Source organism: Fonsecaea pedrosoi, assembly GCF_000835455.1.
Source record: "Fonsecaea pedrosoi CBS 271.37 unplaced genomic scaffold supercont1.8, whole genome shotgun sequence".
Taxonomy (NCBI): Eukaryota; Fungi; Ascomycota; class Eurotiomycetes; order Chaetothyriales; family Herpotrichiellaceae; genus Fonsecaea; species Fonsecaea pedrosoi.
The window spans coordinates 1349-20305 of NW_013550608.1; the positions used below are offsets into that span (position 1 = coordinate 1349).

At 46.4% G+C, this 18957-nt stretch overlaps 6 protein-coding genes across 6 annotated transcripts; 1 reads left to right on the forward strand and 5 right to left on the reverse strand.

Moving 5' to 3' along the window:
* Positions 1-4116: 4116 nt before the first annotated feature.
* Z517_11291 (uncharacterized protein) lies at positions 4117-8489 on the forward strand (the record flags this gene model as incomplete). The annotated part of the gene is made up of 6 exons (XM_013422875.1): positions 4117-4197; positions 4248-4276; positions 4395-4678; positions 4733-4877; positions 4926-5963; positions 6011-8489. The coding sequence occupies 6 exons, from the start codon at positions 4117-4119 to the stop codon at positions 8487-8489; spliced, it is 4056 nt and encodes a 1351-aa protein (XP_013278329.1).
* A 48-nt stretch (positions 8490-8537) lies between these two features.
* On the reverse strand, positions 8538-9482 carry Z517_11292 (uncharacterized protein; the record flags this gene model as incomplete). Its single annotated transcript, XM_013422876.1, has 1 exon — positions 8538-9482. The coding sequence occupies one exon, from the start codon at positions 9480-9482 to the stop codon at positions 8538-8540; it is 945 nt and encodes a 314-aa protein (XP_013278330.1).
* Positions 9483-12319: 2837 nt separating this feature from the next.
* Z517_11293 (uncharacterized protein) lies at positions 12320-13626 on the reverse strand (the record flags this gene model as incomplete). The annotated part of the gene is made up of 2 exons (XM_013422877.1): positions 12320-13582; positions 13606-13626. The coding sequence occupies 2 exons, from the start codon at positions 13624-13626 to the stop codon at positions 12320-12322; spliced, it is 1284 nt and encodes a 427-aa protein (XP_013278331.1).
* A 153-nt stretch (positions 13627-13779) lies between these two features.
* Positions 13780-14052, reverse strand: Z517_11294 (uncharacterized protein; the record flags this gene model as incomplete). The annotated part of the gene is made up of 1 exon (XM_013422878.1): positions 13780-14052. The coding sequence occupies one exon, from the start codon at positions 14050-14052 to the stop codon at positions 13780-13782; it is 273 nt and encodes a 90-aa protein (XP_013278332.1).
* Positions 14053-15489: 1437 nt separating this feature from the next.
* Z517_11295 (uncharacterized protein) lies at positions 15490-15947 on the reverse strand (the record flags this gene model as incomplete). The annotated part of the gene is made up of 2 exons (XM_013422879.1): positions 15490-15618; positions 15672-15947. The coding sequence occupies 2 exons, from the start codon at positions 15945-15947 to the stop codon at positions 15490-15492; spliced, it is 405 nt and encodes a 134-aa protein (XP_013278333.1).
* A 1109-nt stretch (positions 15948-17056) lies between these two features.
* Z517_11296 (uncharacterized protein) lies at positions 17057-18839 on the reverse strand (the record flags this gene model as incomplete). The annotated part of the gene is made up of 6 exons (XM_013422880.1): positions 17057-17194; positions 17245-17600; positions 17652-17910; positions 17961-18086; positions 18144-18570; positions 18628-18839. 6 exons carry the CDS (start codon positions 18837-18839, stop codon positions 17057-17059), a joined length of 1518 nt encoding a protein of 505 aa, XP_013278334.1.
* Between the last annotated feature and the right edge of the window lie 118 nt (positions 18840-18957).

Below are 18957 nucleotides of genomic sequence, written 5' to 3' on the forward strand. Positions count from 1 at the left end.
CCTCGGAATATTCGAGTTCGTAATATTCGAGCTTATAATATTCGAGCTCGTATAATTCGAGGAGAAGGTCGAAATTTTCGTAGTAACGGAGTAGCGCTTTAATACTATCGTAGAGGCTACTATAGTCGAGTTAAGAAGGGTACTAGACTTAAGAGATTTAATACTATATAGGAGGGTATTAGACCTAATCCTCTAGAAAACCTTAGCGAGGTAAGGTTATTTTAACCCTCTCTTCTTTCCTTCTAACCTTTCCTTCTTTATCCTATCTACTCTATCTCCGCTGGCCCGCTCCTACCTCGTTTTTTTCGAATAATCTAATAGTCTATCTAGTCTTAAAAAAAACGACTACTAACTTACTAAAAACGACCTTAAAAAAACCGACTTAAAATACCTAAGGTTCTAAAGACCCTAAAAAAAGCGAGTAATAGCTCGAAAAAAACGCCGACTCCCTTACTATCCTCGACCGCTAAGGTTACCTCTATTATACCGCCTTCTAGTACTAGTAGTCTCCTTAGGTAAGGACCTCTTACCTAGAAAAATACGAAAGTTAACTCGAAAAAATAGAGCGAGGGCTAAGGACTAGCGTAAGAAGGGCTTTAGCCGTATTAACCGCCCCCTCCTTACTAGTAAGTCTACCTTTAAGGATAAGCTTAAGTAAGTTCGAGAAAAACGAGGTATAGCCCTTTTTTTTTTAGCCGATTCCTACTACGGTTCCCTTAATTTTTTCGAGCTCCGGCCCCCTTTTTTTTTAGCTAAAACCTAACCGCTAACTATCGTTTTTTTCGAACTAGAGCTCGGTTTTAGTAAGGTAAGAATAATCTAGCTATTAAGACTAAGTACTAGAGTTACTATAAAGAAAATAAGGTAATTTTCGACTCCTACCCCGAAAAATTTAACCTAAGCTTACCTCGAAATTTTCTAGGTTATCCCCTTCTAGATCGGTACGACTCCGGATAATACTAAGGATAACTTCTACCTAGCCTACGGGTACCTAACTAAGGTAGGTATAACCCTTCCCTCGATTTCTTTAACTACTAACTTAAAAAAATAATACGCGTTAATAGAGGAGCTCTTAGTAGTTTTCGACGTATACTTCCGCGACCTTAAGGGGAAGAAGGTAAGAAAAAAACGAGTCCTCCCTTAAAAAAAACTAACTAAGAGTAGAAGGAGAAAGATAATAAGAGTAGAGACTTTACTATAGCGCCCGACTAGTACCGCGCTAACTATCTCGAGGTCGGTTTTCCCGACTCTCCTCTTAAAAAAAACTAATACGGACTTAACTAGTTAAAATACTTATCTATAACGTAGATAAGGTAGAGGACTAGAAGGTTAGTTTAAAAAACTCGCTACGCCCCTCGATTTTCTCTAACCTAGATATAGTTTAATATTAAAGAAGTATATAAGGTTCTCGTAGCTAAAGGCTAGGAGTACGTATTATAATTAGTTTTCCCGATCCTTAACTCGTCTTTTCCGACTAAGAGTCCTAACCGTTATATTTCGAAAAAACCGAGGTAAAGGTCCTTCGTACTATAGATAACGGTAGTAAGTAGCTATATTTAATTTTTTTAAGTTAAAGCGCTCTAGACTAGGTATATAGATTAAAGTAGACTTAGATTACATTTTTCGAGGGACGTCTATACGAAATTTTATAAAGATAAAGGTACTTCTAAATTTTCGACTTAAGGGCCGAAAACTCCGACTAAAGAGTCGAAAAATATAAGATAGAATAAGCTCCGAAAAAAAAGACTACTCCTTAGAAAAAAGAGACTATACTCTCGAAAAAAACGAGGCTTCTTAGGTCTCGTTAAACTTAACTTTAACGAGATCTAGTAACCCTCGAAAAAAACGAGGCTAGCCTCGTCCGGTCGGGGGTAGGGTTAGAGTCCCTACGTAATAAAACCTTAAATCGATCTATAATTAAGTATATAACGCTATATAGTTTCCGCTCTAATTTTACGACCCTTACTTCGATTACTCTATAAATTAAGGTATAGATAGAACTAGAGTTTCTCTATCGATCGAGCGTAAAAAATAAACTTCGAAAATTTCTAGTTCGCGAGATATACTATATTTTTCTTTCTATCGTTAAACTTAAGTAGAGTTACGACTATAATAGTAAAACTAGACTAAGGAGCGAGAAAATAAGAGTAGTTTCTAGTATAATACGACTAGTAGATCGTAAAAACCGAAAAAACGAGCGAATTTTACGATAAGTACTAAGAGTTATTCGACTTTCTATTTCCTTAGTACTTATCGTATAAAAAATCTTAGTATCTTTCGATAGGTACCATTAAGTAGGGTAGTAGCTTATAGATAATAAAGACGATAAGATTCTTAGTAAATTCTAGTACTTTATAGTAGTAGTAATTAAAGACTATCTCGAAATCGAGACCGGTAAACTAAAATACGATTAGTAGTAGTTCCTACGATAGATAAGTTAAAAAGCTATACCTCTATTAGATATCGATACGTATTACTATTCTCCGCGCGAAAGACCGGGCTAATCTTAAAGATACTCTCGTAATCCCTAGTAATAAGTATCTACTTATATAACTACGGAGACTAAGTAAGGAATCTACTCTTACTAAAATAGTTATTTACTTTAAAGACTCTAGAGCCGCCTTCTATCGCCGTACTAAGGAGCTTAGGTATATTAAACTTACGGGAGCTAACCTTACGTATAAATTCTTTAAATAGTCCTTTAATACCCGACGAGATAGTAAAGATAGCTTAATTATACTCTATCTATAGATTAATTACCTAGTTATTAAGACGGGTTTTTAGTGTAACGATCGGAACTCCCTCGGGATCGACTACTAGACCTTCTTCTTCTCCCGTTATTAATAGTAGCGGCGGTTCCTCATTACCTATCCTACTACGCCTTAACGGCCTATAAGATTAAGGATGTTAATACCCTATACGGCGAGTACCTCGAAGGCTTCTAGAATATCCGTATTATAGGTAATAACGGTAAGATTAAGTTAGCTATTAAGAATACCTTAACCGGCGTCGTACTCGCCGATATATAATCTACATCCGCCGCGGCTTTCCGAATATCTACGTTACCCGCGACGCCGTCGTCGGCCTAATCCTTAGCGTCCTTCCCGGTAAGGTCTATAGTGATCTACGGACTATAGCGTCGAGGAATACTATAGAGGAGGGGTTTTAAGTACCGTTTAAGGCTATTAATAGCCTTAAATAGGAAGATAATTAAGGAAGATAGTCGAGGAAGATAGTTAAGGAAGATAGTCGAGGAAGATAGTCGAGGAAGATAGTCGAGGAAGATAGTTAAGGAAGATAGTTAAGGAAGAATATCGAAGAAAACTATTAAGGAAGATAGTAGAGGAAGATAGTAGAGGAAGGATATCGAGGTTAGGTATTAAATATTTCTTAATATTATTAATAGCCTTATATAACTCCCTTACTAATTATAATAATATTACTTTTACTTTTTAATAAAGGTTTAATAACTCTTAAATAATATATTTATTTTATAAAGTATTTAAAGATATAAAATATCCTTAAATAGTAAATTAATATTATTAAATGAAAATATCGTCTATATTATTATTATTATTATTAAGTATAGATATTAGAAGTTTTTAAACCTAAGATAATATTTAAGAGAGTTTAATACTTTTATAAAAGCTAGGTATAGTTTAGTATACCGGTATACTAAAGCATTAATCGGTAGAGTTACTAACTTATTAAAATTCTATTATTATATAAAAACTAGATATAGTTTAGTATACCGGTATACTAAAGTATTAATCGGTAGAGTTACTAGCTTATTAAGATTCTATTATATAGTATTTAAGGATATCCTAATACCTCTAAATACTAATGTAAAAACTAGGTATAGTTTAGTATACCGGTATACTAAAGTACGTAGAAAGTTAAGGTAGGTAAATAGAAAAAGAAAGTAATTTCTATATATAAAGGAGGAGGAAATGTCGGCTTTTTAGGCTTAAATTAGAATAAGAGAGGGATTACGGGACGATTTAAGAAGAGAAATGACGAGAAAAGGCGAAAGAACCCCTAAGATTTTCTAAACCTAACCCGATTTCCCCTACTAGATACCTTATTTTCTCGCGGCCGGATTTCTAGAACCTCACCATGGACCAAATCACCGCGCGCACCCGTAGCTACCAACTAGAGATGTTCGAAAGAAGCATGCAGGAGAATATTATAGTGGCGGTAATCAATCCTCGAGAATATATGATTCCGCGCTGATCTAAAGTTCATAGATGGACGCAGGGAGCGGGAAAACGCATATGTAAGAGCGCGATCGAAACATCTAACTTCAACTCACACATTTCAGTGCATTGCTTCGAATAATGGCTGAGCTAGAGCGCTGCCCATTGGACAAGGTCAGTTACCAGCCAGGTAGGAAGATTGGGATATAATAGGCTGACCATCACACTGCTTATCTGGTTTCTTGCGCCTCATGTTGCTCTATGTGAGCAACAATATAATGCCCTCCGCATTGGCCTCCCCTCAGTGAGAATCAAACTCCTTATCGGCAACGATAATGTGGATCGGTGGAGCGAGCAGCGCATCTGGGATGCGGCACTAGATGGCGTCCGTGTGATGGTGTCAACCCACAAAATCCTCGAGGAAGCTCTCGCGCATTCATTTGTGAAGATCAAAGACCTAGCTCTCTTGGTCTTCGACGAAGGTACACACTTCTTTGTCCTGGGACTGACCTGAGACTGACTGAGGTATCAATAAGCGCATCACTGTATTCGAAAACATCCTGCAAACAAGATCATGGCCAACTTCTACTATCCCAAAAAAAGCGAGCATCCTGATCAAGTTCCACATGTATTGGGTCTCACCGCAACGCCCATTGTGCGGTCAAAGCTCCATGAAATGAAGTCTGTCTCCCTGATGGTAATATATTCGTTGACTTAACCTTTTTTCAGCACGGTCGAACGCAATCTTGACGCCATCGCAGTGACAACAAAACTCCATCGTGACGAGTTGTTTCGCTTTGTTCATCGACCAGACTTGGTCCCTCTGGTATACAAAATCGACTGCCTGGCCAATGCCAGCACTGCTCTAGAGAGGCTACGACAAATATGCTCAGCTCAGGCTGTCTCTCCGGCGCCTACTGACGCTTCACGATCTAAAAGCATACCCCAGCCTCCGTGGAAAGAGCAACTTGCCAAGTTTCGAACCAAGGCACACCACGTTTTGAACGAGTTGGGGCCTTGGGCCACCGACTTATTCATTCTGGGATCGATCAAAGTCTTAGAAAAGTCGGGTGGGCACAACACTAGCCTCTTATTCAGCTGGACAGATCAGGAGCATCGAGTTCTCACGAAACTCCTCTGCAAAGATCCTGTGCTCTCGCAGCTTCAGTACGATATTGCACCAAGTCATAACAACGTCTCAAAGAAAATGGCCTGTCTACTATCCTTCCTTGGATCAAGAGACGCGAGCCAAAGCACCGCTATAATATTTGTTCAACAGCGAGTGATAACTGGTCTCCTAAGCCAGCTCCTTTCGGCCCATCCCTCCACCAGCGGAAGTTTTCAGTGTGCGGCATTTGTTGGCATGTCTCAGAATCGGGGTAAAAAGTACAATTTGCCTGAACTCCTCGACATGAAGGAACAGCTGCAAACCCTCGCCAGTTTCCGCGCGCGAGCCAAAAATGTGATTGTTGCAACCAATGCCTTGGAGGAAGGCATAGATGTACGAGCATGCAACCTTGTCATCTGCTTTGACCTCCCACAAAACTTGAAGTCTTTCATTCAACGGCGGGGCCGGGCTCGACAGGAAAAGTCCGTGTTTGCGCTGATGTTTTCGGAAGAGGAATCCCAAGATAGGCTGGCAGAGTGGAAAACACTCGAGGAAGACTTACAGCGCTTGTATCAGGATGCCTCAAGATTGAGAGTAACAACACTACATCTAGAGCAAAGTGAGCGGGTAGATTACTCACTCAAATCATCAACGACCGGGTAAGTCTATCCTCTTATCGGAGAATATCTCTCTAACAACAGGACAGTGCAACGCTCACTGCCGAGGACACTATGGCCCATTTACACCACTTCTGTGCTAAGCTGCCCGTCGAACCGTTCTCCGATATGCGACCAATGTTCTCATACAAGCAAGAGCCGCCTGGATCAGAGGAGATCACTGCAGTCGTCACCCTCCCAAACTGTGTAGACGCCTCGGTTCGTGTTGCAACAAGTCTCCATAAATGGAAGACGGAGAAAAATGCAGCGAAAGACGCCGCGTTTCAAGCTTACGCCGGGCTGTACTCTGCCGGCCTTCTCAACGAGAACTTGTTGCCACTCTCTCATGATTTTGAGATGCAGCTGGACGTCTTGGACAAGCTTGGATCCCAAGTCGACATAGACCTGGAATACAGTCCGTGGCAGCTTGTCGCTCAAGCCTGGTCATCGACGTATGTATACGATCTTGCGGTGCAGTTCAATTTCCATGAACGCACCGAGCGGCCGCCTGTCACAATGAAACTCGCCTTTCCTTGTGAATTGCCTGATCTACAGCCACTGAGGGTGCAGTTGACCGCGGATGCGACTGTCTATATGACATTTCAACACGATCGCAGACGAAGATTCATCACTCCGACTGACAGGGATCTCATGAGGAAAGTGACGCATATCATTAGCCGCTCGACGCATTCTGACTACAGCTCGGACGACAGAATTGACTTCCTAGCTCTTTTTGCGCCAGTCATGGAAGACATGATGCTGCAGACTTGGCTCACTGCTAACAAAGGGAGAATTAAGGCATTGGAGCTTGTGAGCGTCTCTCGCAGCCTGATCCCTCGGGGATTCGTCCGGCACACGACAGAAGGACGACAGCCCCAGATTTTCAACTCGTGGACGGTAAATAAGGATACTGCAACCTCAAATTTGCATCAAATTACATGCACTCCACTTCCAAGCAGAAGAAATTTCAGGATTTCTCCCCCTGAGAATTCTGGGGCGGGAAAACTGAAGATCAGGAGCGACAACAAGGAAGAACACCCGAAGCTCAACTACTATCCCCTCGAGGAATGCACTATAGACCGTCTTCCCGTGGGAATCGCACGACTCAACCTTCTGCTCCCCACGATCCTCCAACATATCGCGAACGCGTGGATCGCGGACCGGATGTGCCAAACAGTTCTGAAAGAAATCCCGTTCCGATCCCTAGATCTCGTCATCACCGCCATCACCCCACCGAGCGTGCAGTGGTGTACGAATTACGAAACGCTAGAATTTCTCGGAGATTCGATCCTAAAGCTAGTCGTGTCTATACAGCTGTATGACCGCCACAAGAATTGGCCTGAAGGGTACCTCACGCTGAAAAGGGCCGTGTTAGTGTCGAACCAGTATCTGGCCAAGGCTGCGTTAAAAGCAGGTTTGTCAGCATTTATCAGGACGACTCCTATATCTTGGAAGAGGTGGTCGCCAATATTCATATCGGACATGATGGCCAAATCCTCATGTGCCGCTCGAACGGTCCGCATGAAAGTCCTGGCGGACGTTGTCGAAGCCCTTATTGGGGCTGCTTTTGTCGATGGAGGTTTTGGCTCAGCGGAAACCTGCATTCGCCATCTGCTCCCTGGTCTGGACAATGAAAAGCTCTCCTTCGCAGTCCAGACAGACAAGGGGCAAATGATCGCCAACCAAGACAGGTTTGAAAGCGTTATCGGATACGAGTTCCGCCATCCTTGTCTGTTGGTCGAGGCGTTGACGCACCCTTCCTGCGAAAGAGATCGATTCTCCCAATCATATCAGCGACTTGAGTTCCTTGGAGACGCGGTACTCGATTCAATCATCGCCTCGCAGCTCATGACGCATAAGGTGTCATCACGGTCACCAGGAGTGATGACCCGTGTCAAATCAGCGATGGTAAATGCCCATTTGCTTGGATTCTTCTGTATGGAATTCTATCGTACCGAAGAATTTGAATTCGTGCAACAACAACAACCTGACGGGAAGTTTAATATTGAGACAGAAACGACCAACATTTATCTGTGGCAACTTATGCGCAGTCACAATGACGTGGTCCGGGATCGTCGAATTGATAGCCTCGATCGATTCGAGAAACTAGGTGGAAGCATCCGACGGCAGCTCGACGACAGCTCGGAATATCCCTGGCTTGACTTGTCTATGTTGCGGCCTGAGAAATTCTTCTCTGACATTATCGAGAGCCTGGTAGGAGCCATATACGTAGATTCCAAGGGGTCTCTCGAAAAATGTTCAACTTGGCTCGATTACATTGGCCTCATCAAATATCTCCGGCGCGTCTTGGATGAAAATATTGATGTTGTTCATCCAAGGACGAAAGTGGATTGGAAGACAGGTGCACAAACTACTGAGTATAAAGTCAGCAAGATGGCTGATCCGGCGGAGAAATTTCAGTGCATCTTGTTAGTTGATGAAAAGACTTGTGTTCAAGTTGACGGCTACGATACTTCTGATGTTGCGATTGTTGCTGCTGCTCAGAAAGCGCTCAGTATCCTTCCGTGATGTTTCCGCAGTTTGTAGCGATTCGAAGAAGTTGGTACAATTTTCAATTCAAGAGCACTTGATTACCAGGGCCAGAAGCTGATGACACCCTCCTGCCTCAGCACTTGAGTCACAGAAGTCTTCCGATACAGTAAAACTATCTTCTTCTCTCCTAGCCATTTGGCACGCAGCTCCGGGGGAAGAACATAATGCATTGCCTGACGTATTGGACCAAACTGCCAAGTTGCCTTTTGCAACCCTGAGAATTTCGATTCTCCAGTTCACCTGCTTCTGGGCGAGGACATCCAGTAGGTTCAATACTTCCTTCAAACGCTCCAAAGTCTCTTTGTTGTTATCCTCCCAGTCTTCCACACCTGCTCGAACATCCTTGATTTGGACGTCCTTGAAAGCACCTCGATCGTGGTAAGCGACGATGAAGTTTGGGACCTGGTTAACCCATAGTCGGACATGCATTTCGTTCATATCCATACAGTTATGGGGTGCTCTTGTCTTTAGATCGAAAATGGACTCTTGTGGGCAGACATGTTCCCCGTGACAAACTTTCAGTGCTTTGGAGTCGGTGAGGTCTGAAGGGACGTCATCCGAGAAAACTTTAGTTCGAGCAAATGCAGAGGCAACGTCCTTACTGTTCCCAGAGGCAGTGTAACTTCCAGGGCGTTTGGCCTGATTGTCATCTTCCAGCTTCCGTGGGAAATATCCGTCTGTCTCAGGTCTGACCCCAAGATTCAGTCCCCCGAAAGAATATGACACCAATCGTTGGTGAGACTGGGATCCAATACAAGCTGGGTCCCAGTTGGTATAGGCTTCAGGAAACATATGCCCATAGCCACGAACGTCGGGAATGGTGTCACAAGGATTGTTTTCCTTCCTGATCAGGAACACGTGTTTCCCACCTCTCAGCCACGAATCTGAAAGTTCTGTCTCGCTCCCCAATGAAGGCAAGCAAAGAACCCATCGTGTTGCCGCACGCAAATACATCAACCTCTTGTCCATCGAAGTCAGGTTTCATCGTGAATATGGCGCGAACGCCAGGCTCCGTAGGATATGGGGCATATTGAGAGGCATTCTTGTCTCTGAAATATGTGCCTCTGTCCTGCTTTAGAGCTGGAGCATGGACTAGAGGTGCCCATCTTGGAGGGCTGCCTGGGAGGAAGCGGACGAAGCCGTTCGTGAGGAAGTTCACATACCTGGAACCAGGATTGTCGGTTTGTCTCTTGCCAACCGATTATACGAGGTTACGTAGGAGGCATCAATAATCTTGAGGATCTCGTCCTTCTCGCCGGCCTTGAGAGCGGAGGCGCGGATGGCCAGCAAATGCTTCTGGGATGGTAGTATCGGAGGGAGTTCCGGAAAAGGGTGTGCGCCTCACTTTTGGCAAGAAGAATAAGTCGCTGCCATCTTTGAATCTGAGCGGCGAGGTAGGTGGTCGCGGAATAAAGACAGAGGGATGGGAAGATTCCAAGCGCAAGCGATCGAGGTGCAGCTTCTGCAAGTGTTTTCAAGGTACCATCTTGCTGACGAGGCGAGACTAGACAAAGATGAGAGGGGGAGGTGTTTGCTCACTGCAAAACTGCATGGGCGACCATTGGGTGCGCTTTGCATCCAATCACCTCCTTAATCTGTATGTGAGCTGGCTACAGAAAGTAACCTCTTGCTGTCCTCATCGCTAGCTTCCACTGTTTCCAGGTATTCTGTGCTGCAGAGTTTATTGTGAGGGTGAATTCCCCCGAGGCAAATCTCCTACCACCTGACTGCCGTATGTTACTTGGGACATCGAGGAACTCCTGGCTAGATTGGAGAAAATCGTGCCGAGGACCTCTTGACTCCCGGACTGCGAGGATGGGATTCAACTGCCATATAGCTGATACATAGAACGACGGTTCGTTGGAAACGTGCCTTCTCCGCCTGAATACGGGTATGCTCTTCCCGCCAGACGCGTTGTGCCTCCAGTCGCGCTCGTTCTCACTGCTGGGCTTCCTCGGCCGCTCGCGCTCACGCTTCCAGGGCTTGCCGTTCCTCGATCTGTACTCGTTGTCGTGTTCGAGCCAGCCGAAAGACCGAAGGAGCGACGACGAGATAACTGGGAGGCAGCTTGAGCGTGTCGTCTTTGTTCCTCCTCAATGTGGGTCATTCTCTCATCGTGTCGTCGCATCATCTCGGCGACCTGCAATTCGCATTAAGAGGGTTGGGGGCTCCTGACTTCCCATTGTTGTATGTGATGAGTCGCTTCGCCGAATCGCATTCGCAAGATTGCATTTTCTACCCGGGAAAGGAGAAGGCGACTCTTTAGACAATGAGATCTTATGTCCGCAGTCATTCTACTGTCCAAGGCAGCCTATATCAGCGCATCAGATTCGTCATCACTCGGGGGACACTAAAGGACATCGGCTCTAGCTCTGCTCCTCAGCTCGAGCTATCAATCTGATCTGACATTTAGCCTTCTCTACGAAACATCCAAAACCAAGCGTCCTCGGCTGTAGCGGCAAACAGGCTATGGTACCAGTGCCCTCCCTACATACATCTAATACCCCTATACACGTCTGATATTTCTGCCGTAACGTCGGATTATCGCCTATATTACCACCTCCTATTTTGTATTGCATCCACTGTCTATCCACTATCACTGCCTCGCACTAATCCACTCATCTCTATCCTCTACATCAAGTCTTCGTCCTCTCTTGTACCATCAACGGGAATTCGATTTGTTAGATCCACCTCGATCGGAAAGAAGCGTGGCCATGCTCCTTCGCGGAAAAACCGTTGACAATGCTGATTGACTAGCCACGGATTTTCAGGTCGGTATCTCTTTTTCGACTTGACATTTCCACCACGGCTTTGTGGATTGACCCATCCGTGTCCCTCCCTACAATGTCTTTTTATACTGTTGTCGCTGTCGTTGCAAGTGTAGTAGCACGGCTGGCCGTCTACTTGTGACATCAAGCATACCATAACCTTGTCGAATACTGGTAAGGCTTGGATACGTCCACTCGTGATAGCTGGGCATATTACCTGTTCTGGTTGATGGGCTAAATATGATAGGGTTCCGATATACTGCACTATACTTTTACGAACGGCTCGTGGGATGTGAGGGTGGTGCTTTCTGATGTGGGCTTCTACGTGGGAGGGAACTACCGCAAATGGATCGGGGTATGCGTCGTAGATGATCACGCGATATTGCGGGAGGTGGATGAAGAGACTGCCGAATGCCTGCTGGGGGGTATATTGGCCTTCATTAACAGAATGTAGACTGATACGACATTGTGCGCGAGCTAGTCTTACTTAGGTTGATAATGGGTTTTGCCTCCGCCATGATTCGGTTCGAGCCTGGACCTCAACTTCTGGATATGGGTGGTTCTTGGGAGACCGAATGCTCATCTCGGGCCGCTCTCTTGAGCTAGAGTTGAAGGCTGTGGAATGACCGTGTTGTTGACTAATGGAGATATCGTTGATGTTAATCTCCGCGAGCGGATTTCGAGCGACTCCCTGTTGAGCGTATATATTTCGCTATGACGGCATCGAGCTAGAAATGATTTGGTCCTGGCTTGAGACGTGATTCGTGGAAGGAATTCTGGAACCTGTTTTCGTGGGTGGGCTGGAAACTCTAAGGAAATTGTGCCACCGGAAAGACACCTTGCGATATGCCTCCAGAAGAGCAGCGTCGACAATATGAGAGAAGGCACCATCTCGACCATAGTTCGACGCTCGCACCCGCGGTCGATGCCCACTCTGCCATGAAAATGCTACATCAGCTGGGGCATCGACGCTACAGTCATCGTAACGATTGAATGGACGGGCGTTCTCTCGAACATGTGTTTCGGTGATGGCAATCATCACTTGACGAAGTAACCGCGACCCCATTGGATACCCAAGAATGCAATTGCTACTCTGGCGGAAAGCGGAAGTAAGATCATTAGTCGTCCAATGGCGATAAGAGGCTTGTCGAGCAACCACCGGATTGGTGGAAAATAGGAGATCGTTGGTGGTAGGTACCTTGAAAGCATGTTGATCAACGGCCGAACGTATACCATCTCATAGAACAATACACAACGAAGTGAAGGTGACGAAAACCGCGCTACACAAAATTCGCGATTAGTGTTGTGTTGGGCTTTGGTATATCGCACGAAAGTCATCATCGTCCAGTCATAGACGTAAACGCCACGCGGGCTCATCGGACCATTTCGTAATAGGATGGTAAACATCTCACCGAGACGAGGCACTCCCCCGTCGTTGGTGGCCATAGCTTGCCCTAAGGCGTGGAGCGCTCGATCGTGTAGTTGAAGATACTCAATAACAGCCGGAAGATCCCATTCACCGTATTGAATCAGCGCGTTTGGGCCCATACCGCAAACACTGGTGGAAAGCTGAAGATATACATCGTATAATCGGTTGGCTGGATCATAGACGAACGAGTATCCTGGAGTGTTATTGCTGAAGCTATCCTTGATACCCTCTAATGATACTTCGGGTCGCCATTGGCGCACCAGCTGATCGTATAAATCGGCGGCGGAATCAGAGAGCGACCGGGCAAAACATCGAAATTGATCCATGTGGAGGCTGTGATCATCGAAGAAGATGGTCTGGCGATCATCGCTCCATCGCATAAAGAATGCCGGCAGTTCTAAACGGAGCATACTTCTGCCGTAATCAAGGAGGCTAATCATCTCGCCTAGGGGTGTCAAGGAGCCGGCACACATGTACCGGCATCGAACTGAGTTGAGAATTTCCAGGTGATCGCGGCCCGGTCGAACAGGGATTTTCAGGTGTGGATATTGGCGACAAGGAAGAATATCTTCGAGAAATAGAAGGAGCTGAAGATGAATTAATGCAGATATTGTGGGCGTATGAAGACGAGGAGTCTGAAACCCGGCTCCGTCGGTTGTGAAGGCGAGAATACCGCTGATGTAAACGGGGCCGCTGGAGGAAGGCTGTCCATCTGTAAATTCGTCCCGACACAGTAAGATGCTAAGTTTGAAGGTCAATTCGCTCAGAATGTCGCTTCCGGTATTGCGATTGTTAACCAGAGGTATAGGCAAGCTAGCATCTTCGGCGCGGTCGTCGAGGATATAATCGTTATCCTCGTCGCCTTCGTCATTCTATGCCTCGTCATCTTCTTCACCTTCCTCCCTATCTTCTTCATCTCTATCCACTTCGATCTCTGATGGATTCAGGCGTAAGTCAGGTTGACTCGAGATGATGGACCATAGCTTCCTGATGACTGTGATCTGGGCTGCGGTGAACGGAATGCCTAATGCGCGAAGAACCGATGGCTGGAACCGAACGCTCCGGAGTCCTACACCCAAGACTTGTCTTCAACGCCGTCGATACTTGCGGCAAGTTTCGTCCTGTCCGACGAGCTGGAAAGGAGCTTTGAAGGGCCGGGAAGGGAATCGACTTCGAAGCCAGCATAAAATTGGGTGGCCAGTGCGTCGCACAGTCTCCTCGCAACGATCAAAAGCAACGTCAACGTGCTATAGTATGCGGTGGATCCTTTCCTCATCTTCGGCAGAACTCCAGAGCTCCTGGTTGCCCACGGTCCCGAAGTGCTTTCTGAATTACCGACCATCACGGTCCGGCAATAGAGCTAACTGATAGAGGACATCACGCGGACGATCGCGGTATTTCTCGTACCACCGTGTTCGTTGATGCCACGGTCGAATAAGTGATAGTTCCTGTCCAGCCGTTTCCAAGGACATGGGCGTAGCATCCACTTTTTGTAAACGCGTCCGTTCTTGCGCATGGATCTGAAGTAGAAGGTTCGGTAACATGGGTCTCTCAGAGAGCTCTTGGGATGGAAGCATCGTAGTTCGGCGAGTTTTGCGAGGGCGAGGTGGAGTTAATTCAAGACTGGTACTGTAAGATACCGTGGAGTGAACAATCCACCACTGACAACGATATACGCCACCACTGGTCCAGCATTGGAGAGACATTCTATCATAGTCGCGCATGGCTCGGGCTTGACGTTTTGAAATGCCATGCTGAGACGACGAGTGCCGAAAAAGGGTTTGCTCGCTTGAGGTTGGAGATCGACTGGAGACGGGACAGCGTCGACACGCGTAGCCAGGCTGAATTCTTAAAGACGGATCACAGGGCGATCCGTCTTTACGAGGAGTTAGCTGTGCTGCGTCCTTCAGCTCAAGGGTCTTGAGATGGCGTTCTAGACGATCACGGCTGATTAATTCCACGCTCTGATGACTTGCGATAGGCTGCAACACGTAATCGGCACCGATTCTCAAGGCATTCTGGCAGTGGCAGCATATCAACGCTTGCTCTGGGCAGACGAGAATGAGGCGCCATTGATCCAACAGAGTTATTCGCTTCTCGGCAGCCATGACCGAGCCAAACACACGATACTTACACCTCTCCAACGGGTCTTGTACTGCGAGCTCGCGTTCGGCGCTACGCGTTTTCATCTCTCACTACACACGCTAACCCGCAGTTTTTCGCGCTACACGTCTGAAGTGGGTCTCTTACCCGCAAGAAATCTAGCGCTAAACATGAGAATACGCTCAGTAGGATCTTGGAGGAAAAGAACTCTTAGACCTAGTGTCTTAGATCTAGCTAATTAGAAGGTAGGAGTGTCTACCTGTGCATTATGTAGGTAAATTCCACTAATTACGTTCCAGTCTGTAGATTCTCCTATTATAATAGGGAAGCTTCCCTTCCCTCATGCTTTAAGTCTTAGTAAACATATGTGATTAAGGAATACCTATACCTACCCCTTACCTATCGCCATACTCTGCCTATCTATATAGGCTGTTCCTGACAGTTAACCACCTTTAACATCGCTATAGCTAACTTCACTTGGAGTCTTATGAAGTAGCTGTTAGTAATCAGGTCTTAGTTATCTCATCGACCTTATACTGACTAACCTACATATAAGATGGATCCAGAAGAGGTGAACAATTCGCTTTTCACCCTTATACCTAGATAATAACTAATGCTACCTTCAGTAGGGGACTCCAATAGGAGAAGGAAAAGCTATCATGGTGCGCCTTCTTAATTAAGGTCCACCTTGAATCAACTGAAGTCCCACGATATGCCAGGGGATAACAAACTCAGCATAATAATCCTTGAGCCCATCAATACACGCCTTGAACGTTGGCTTTTTCTCAAAATCTTCATGATGAGCCTAGGTCCATTAGCTTTCACAGTCTAGTCGAAGTAAGAGGAGGCCATACGTACATCCACGGACTTCCAGTTGATCAAAAGAAGCTGGTTCTGGGGGTTTTCCAGTAGAGGACTGATGAAATGTCCATCGCACCCAGGGTCGTTATCCAGGATGGGGACGACAATCTTCTGAAACTGGGAATAGTAGCCTTGCACGCCACCTTCGACGACTTTCGTCAGGGCGACCTCGATTGCGGGTGACTGAAGTGTCTTGGTCAAATGTTCCTTGTCGCTAAGTCCGCCTGCTTTAATTGAAGCATGGTTCTGCCATTCAATTTTCCTCCCGTTCATCGCGGGCTGAATGACTTTGTGAAACTCGCTGTATTCGGAGCTTGTGAAGAACGCATGACTTGCCTCTAAGCTCTCCCATAAAAGGAGGGCAACCTGGGTGTGGCGGTCTTCATGCTTTCTCCCTCTCCATATGGCTTGCAGTCCTTTGGTCCTGCTCGTAGCGCGTCAGTGAGCCTCGTTGCAATCGACTAGGAATCGAGTGTCTCATGCAGACCTTTGTAGTATATCAAAAGCTGGAGCGAGGTCCTTATTGATCTCCGCATCGGTGTGTACCGGTCGATGAGGGACCATAATAAGCTGGATAACTTGTGATTGGTCTGCCATGGTGTTTGAGAAGTGCCTTGGTACAATTGTCTGATTGACAGAATGAGCAAGGGAAAGGGAAGCATATGACCACTGCCCTTCACAAGAGAAAACATCGCCATCTTTGAGTTTGACTGGATGAAATGGATCCCCAGAGATTCTCTGACGGATCGTGAGGGTTGTTCCATTGAAGATGACCCCACATTTCGCCCGCTCGATTTGGGCTTCAAGTAAATCGACCGAAATCAGTCCGCCCCACCCAATCGACATCTCCATATTGCCACGCTTTGGTCGAATGCACACTTCGCAGGGAAACCAGACTCGGTTCTCTCTCGCTCCTAATGATGTCTGCGAGGTGTCTTCCAGAATACAATTAGTCATGTGTCCAGGGGCTTTCCCGACCCCCCGGACTTGTCGATTGAAGGACAGCCTTTTGATGTGGGACTTTGCTATTGAGAGGCCATGGCCGTACACTACACCGCGAACGTTTCTGGAGATGGCCACTGTTTCCCTTCGCCTGGCTCTAGCTGAACACCAGTGTGTATACTCCGAGTATCTGGGGAGATTTCGGTCAGACTACGGATCGTAGCGATTATGTTCGATAAATGTACCATTTGGAGAGAATGCTTTGATCGCCTCTCTAGTCAATTGCCCTTGTAATTGCAAAATTGTAAATTCAGTCCATTCTTCCTGTAACAGAAGAGGGCGCACTATTGACATCAAACTCGAACAGCGACGCGACTGCTGTTGCCTGCTTAGCCTTGGAATAAAGCATACTGCACTACAATCACCTTCGTGACACCAGCTCACGCTTCTTCGACACTTTCCACTCGCTTTTCTCCAGTCTTCTCAAATTCGAGCTTATTGACGTCGATAGCAGAGATCTCCACAGCCACATGGTCTCCAAATCTAGCTGCAATTTCTTCCAAGGTCAATCCGGCAGTCTGTTCAAGGTTAATCATCCAATACTTCCTAAAAGGAGCATGAATCTTACCTCAGGACAATACCAGAGAAGGAAGGTGTTGGATACGATGCAGACCGCGATCATCACAAAGTAATAGCGCCATCCTATGGTTGCAAAGGCTTCCGCCGCTGGGCTGTTGTACACGATGGTCATTATGAAGTAGGACACAAAGCCGATCGTCGCACCCTCACTTCGGAGGTGAGTTGGCCAGATTTCAACGATGTAGGTATAGCCAGGACACTCGATAAACAGCCCGAAGATGAAGACAAAGATGAAATACATCGCAGTAGCAGCTTTGAGACCTGCTGCGTTAGAGGATCCGATGTAGTATTTCTGGAGGACTGCCTCAATGATGAGGCAAATACTGCAGAGATAGCCTCCCAGAGCTAGAATAGTGTTAATTGAGCTTGATGAGACGTCAATACGGCGCCACCTACCAAGTTGCTTCACGCGGCCGAGACGTTCAATGAGAAGACTGCTGAGCCAAGTTCCGATTGCACATACTGTGACCCAGACGACGGAAAGCCCCAATTGAAGTACGTTACTGTATCCCAGACCAGCAAAGAGCTGTGGTGCGAAGTTTGCGATAACAACGATTCCAGTCGATTGTCCCATGACCCAAACAATGGATCCACAGATGGCTCGTTTGCGCATGTGAGGCGTTTTCAGGATATACCAGTAACCAGAAGGTAAAGACTATCGACTTTAGTATTCATGTGGCCTTCCTGGAGTTCAATACAACAAACCTTTTCTTCTTCAATCTGCGCCTTGATTTGGATATATTCCATACGTGCAAGTTTCGCCGTGGGGTCTTTCTTCGACTTGTGCAGCTTCTGCAGAACCGCCCAGGCGTCATCAGCTCGTCCATTGTCCTGGGATACGGTGTTAGCATCGCTGTCGCACTTTCTTAAAGGTAGGGCCACTCTTACCATGAGCCACCGAGGACTTTCCGGGATGAAATACATGGTCGCCACCAAGAGTAATGCAACTGCGGTCAGAATGATATATTGCAAGCGCCACTGATAAGAATGATCGACAAAGTGGAACGCGAGAGCGAAGACGGATGAGAAAATGTAGGCGCCGGTGATCGAGATCCCCTGGAAGCTGACCAGAATACCGCGAGTATGAGCGGGCGCAATTTCGCTCATGTAGACTGGCGTATTCGCGATGATGATACCAGCTCCGATTCCATTGAGGACACGAGCAACGAGGAACATTGCGATGTGGACGCTGCCAGCTTGGAGAGCTCCAGCTATCATGATAATGACTGCGGCCGCCATGTTGCAAGGTCGTCTCCCGAAGCGCGAGGATATGGGGCTCTGAATCACACTTCCAATGAAACCTCCACCAAAGAACCTAGCCAGTCAGGTCAGAGATAAAGTGACTAGAAGCGAGGGATGGCCGAGTCCTTACGCTCCAAGCATTCCTCCCACGCGAGACGTTGGGTCCTTCATCAAGAAGTACTCAACAAATGAGGTTTGGGCGATCGTCCCAGCAATGGCATTGTTGGAATAACCAAAGTTGAAACTTGCCGTTGCAGCCGCAAGTATAGTGATGATGTTGATCCAAGTTGTGTGCGGCTTCATAGGGGCATAGCTATCCCCAAGATCAGGAGTAGTAGACATGGTCACTGTTTATGACAGGTAGGAGCCTGGCTGGGGGAAGGGAGTCTTGACTGAAGATCTTGAGAACGAAAATAAAGAGTTTTAAGACCAGTCTGCACCTGGCTCGCTAGCGATGACC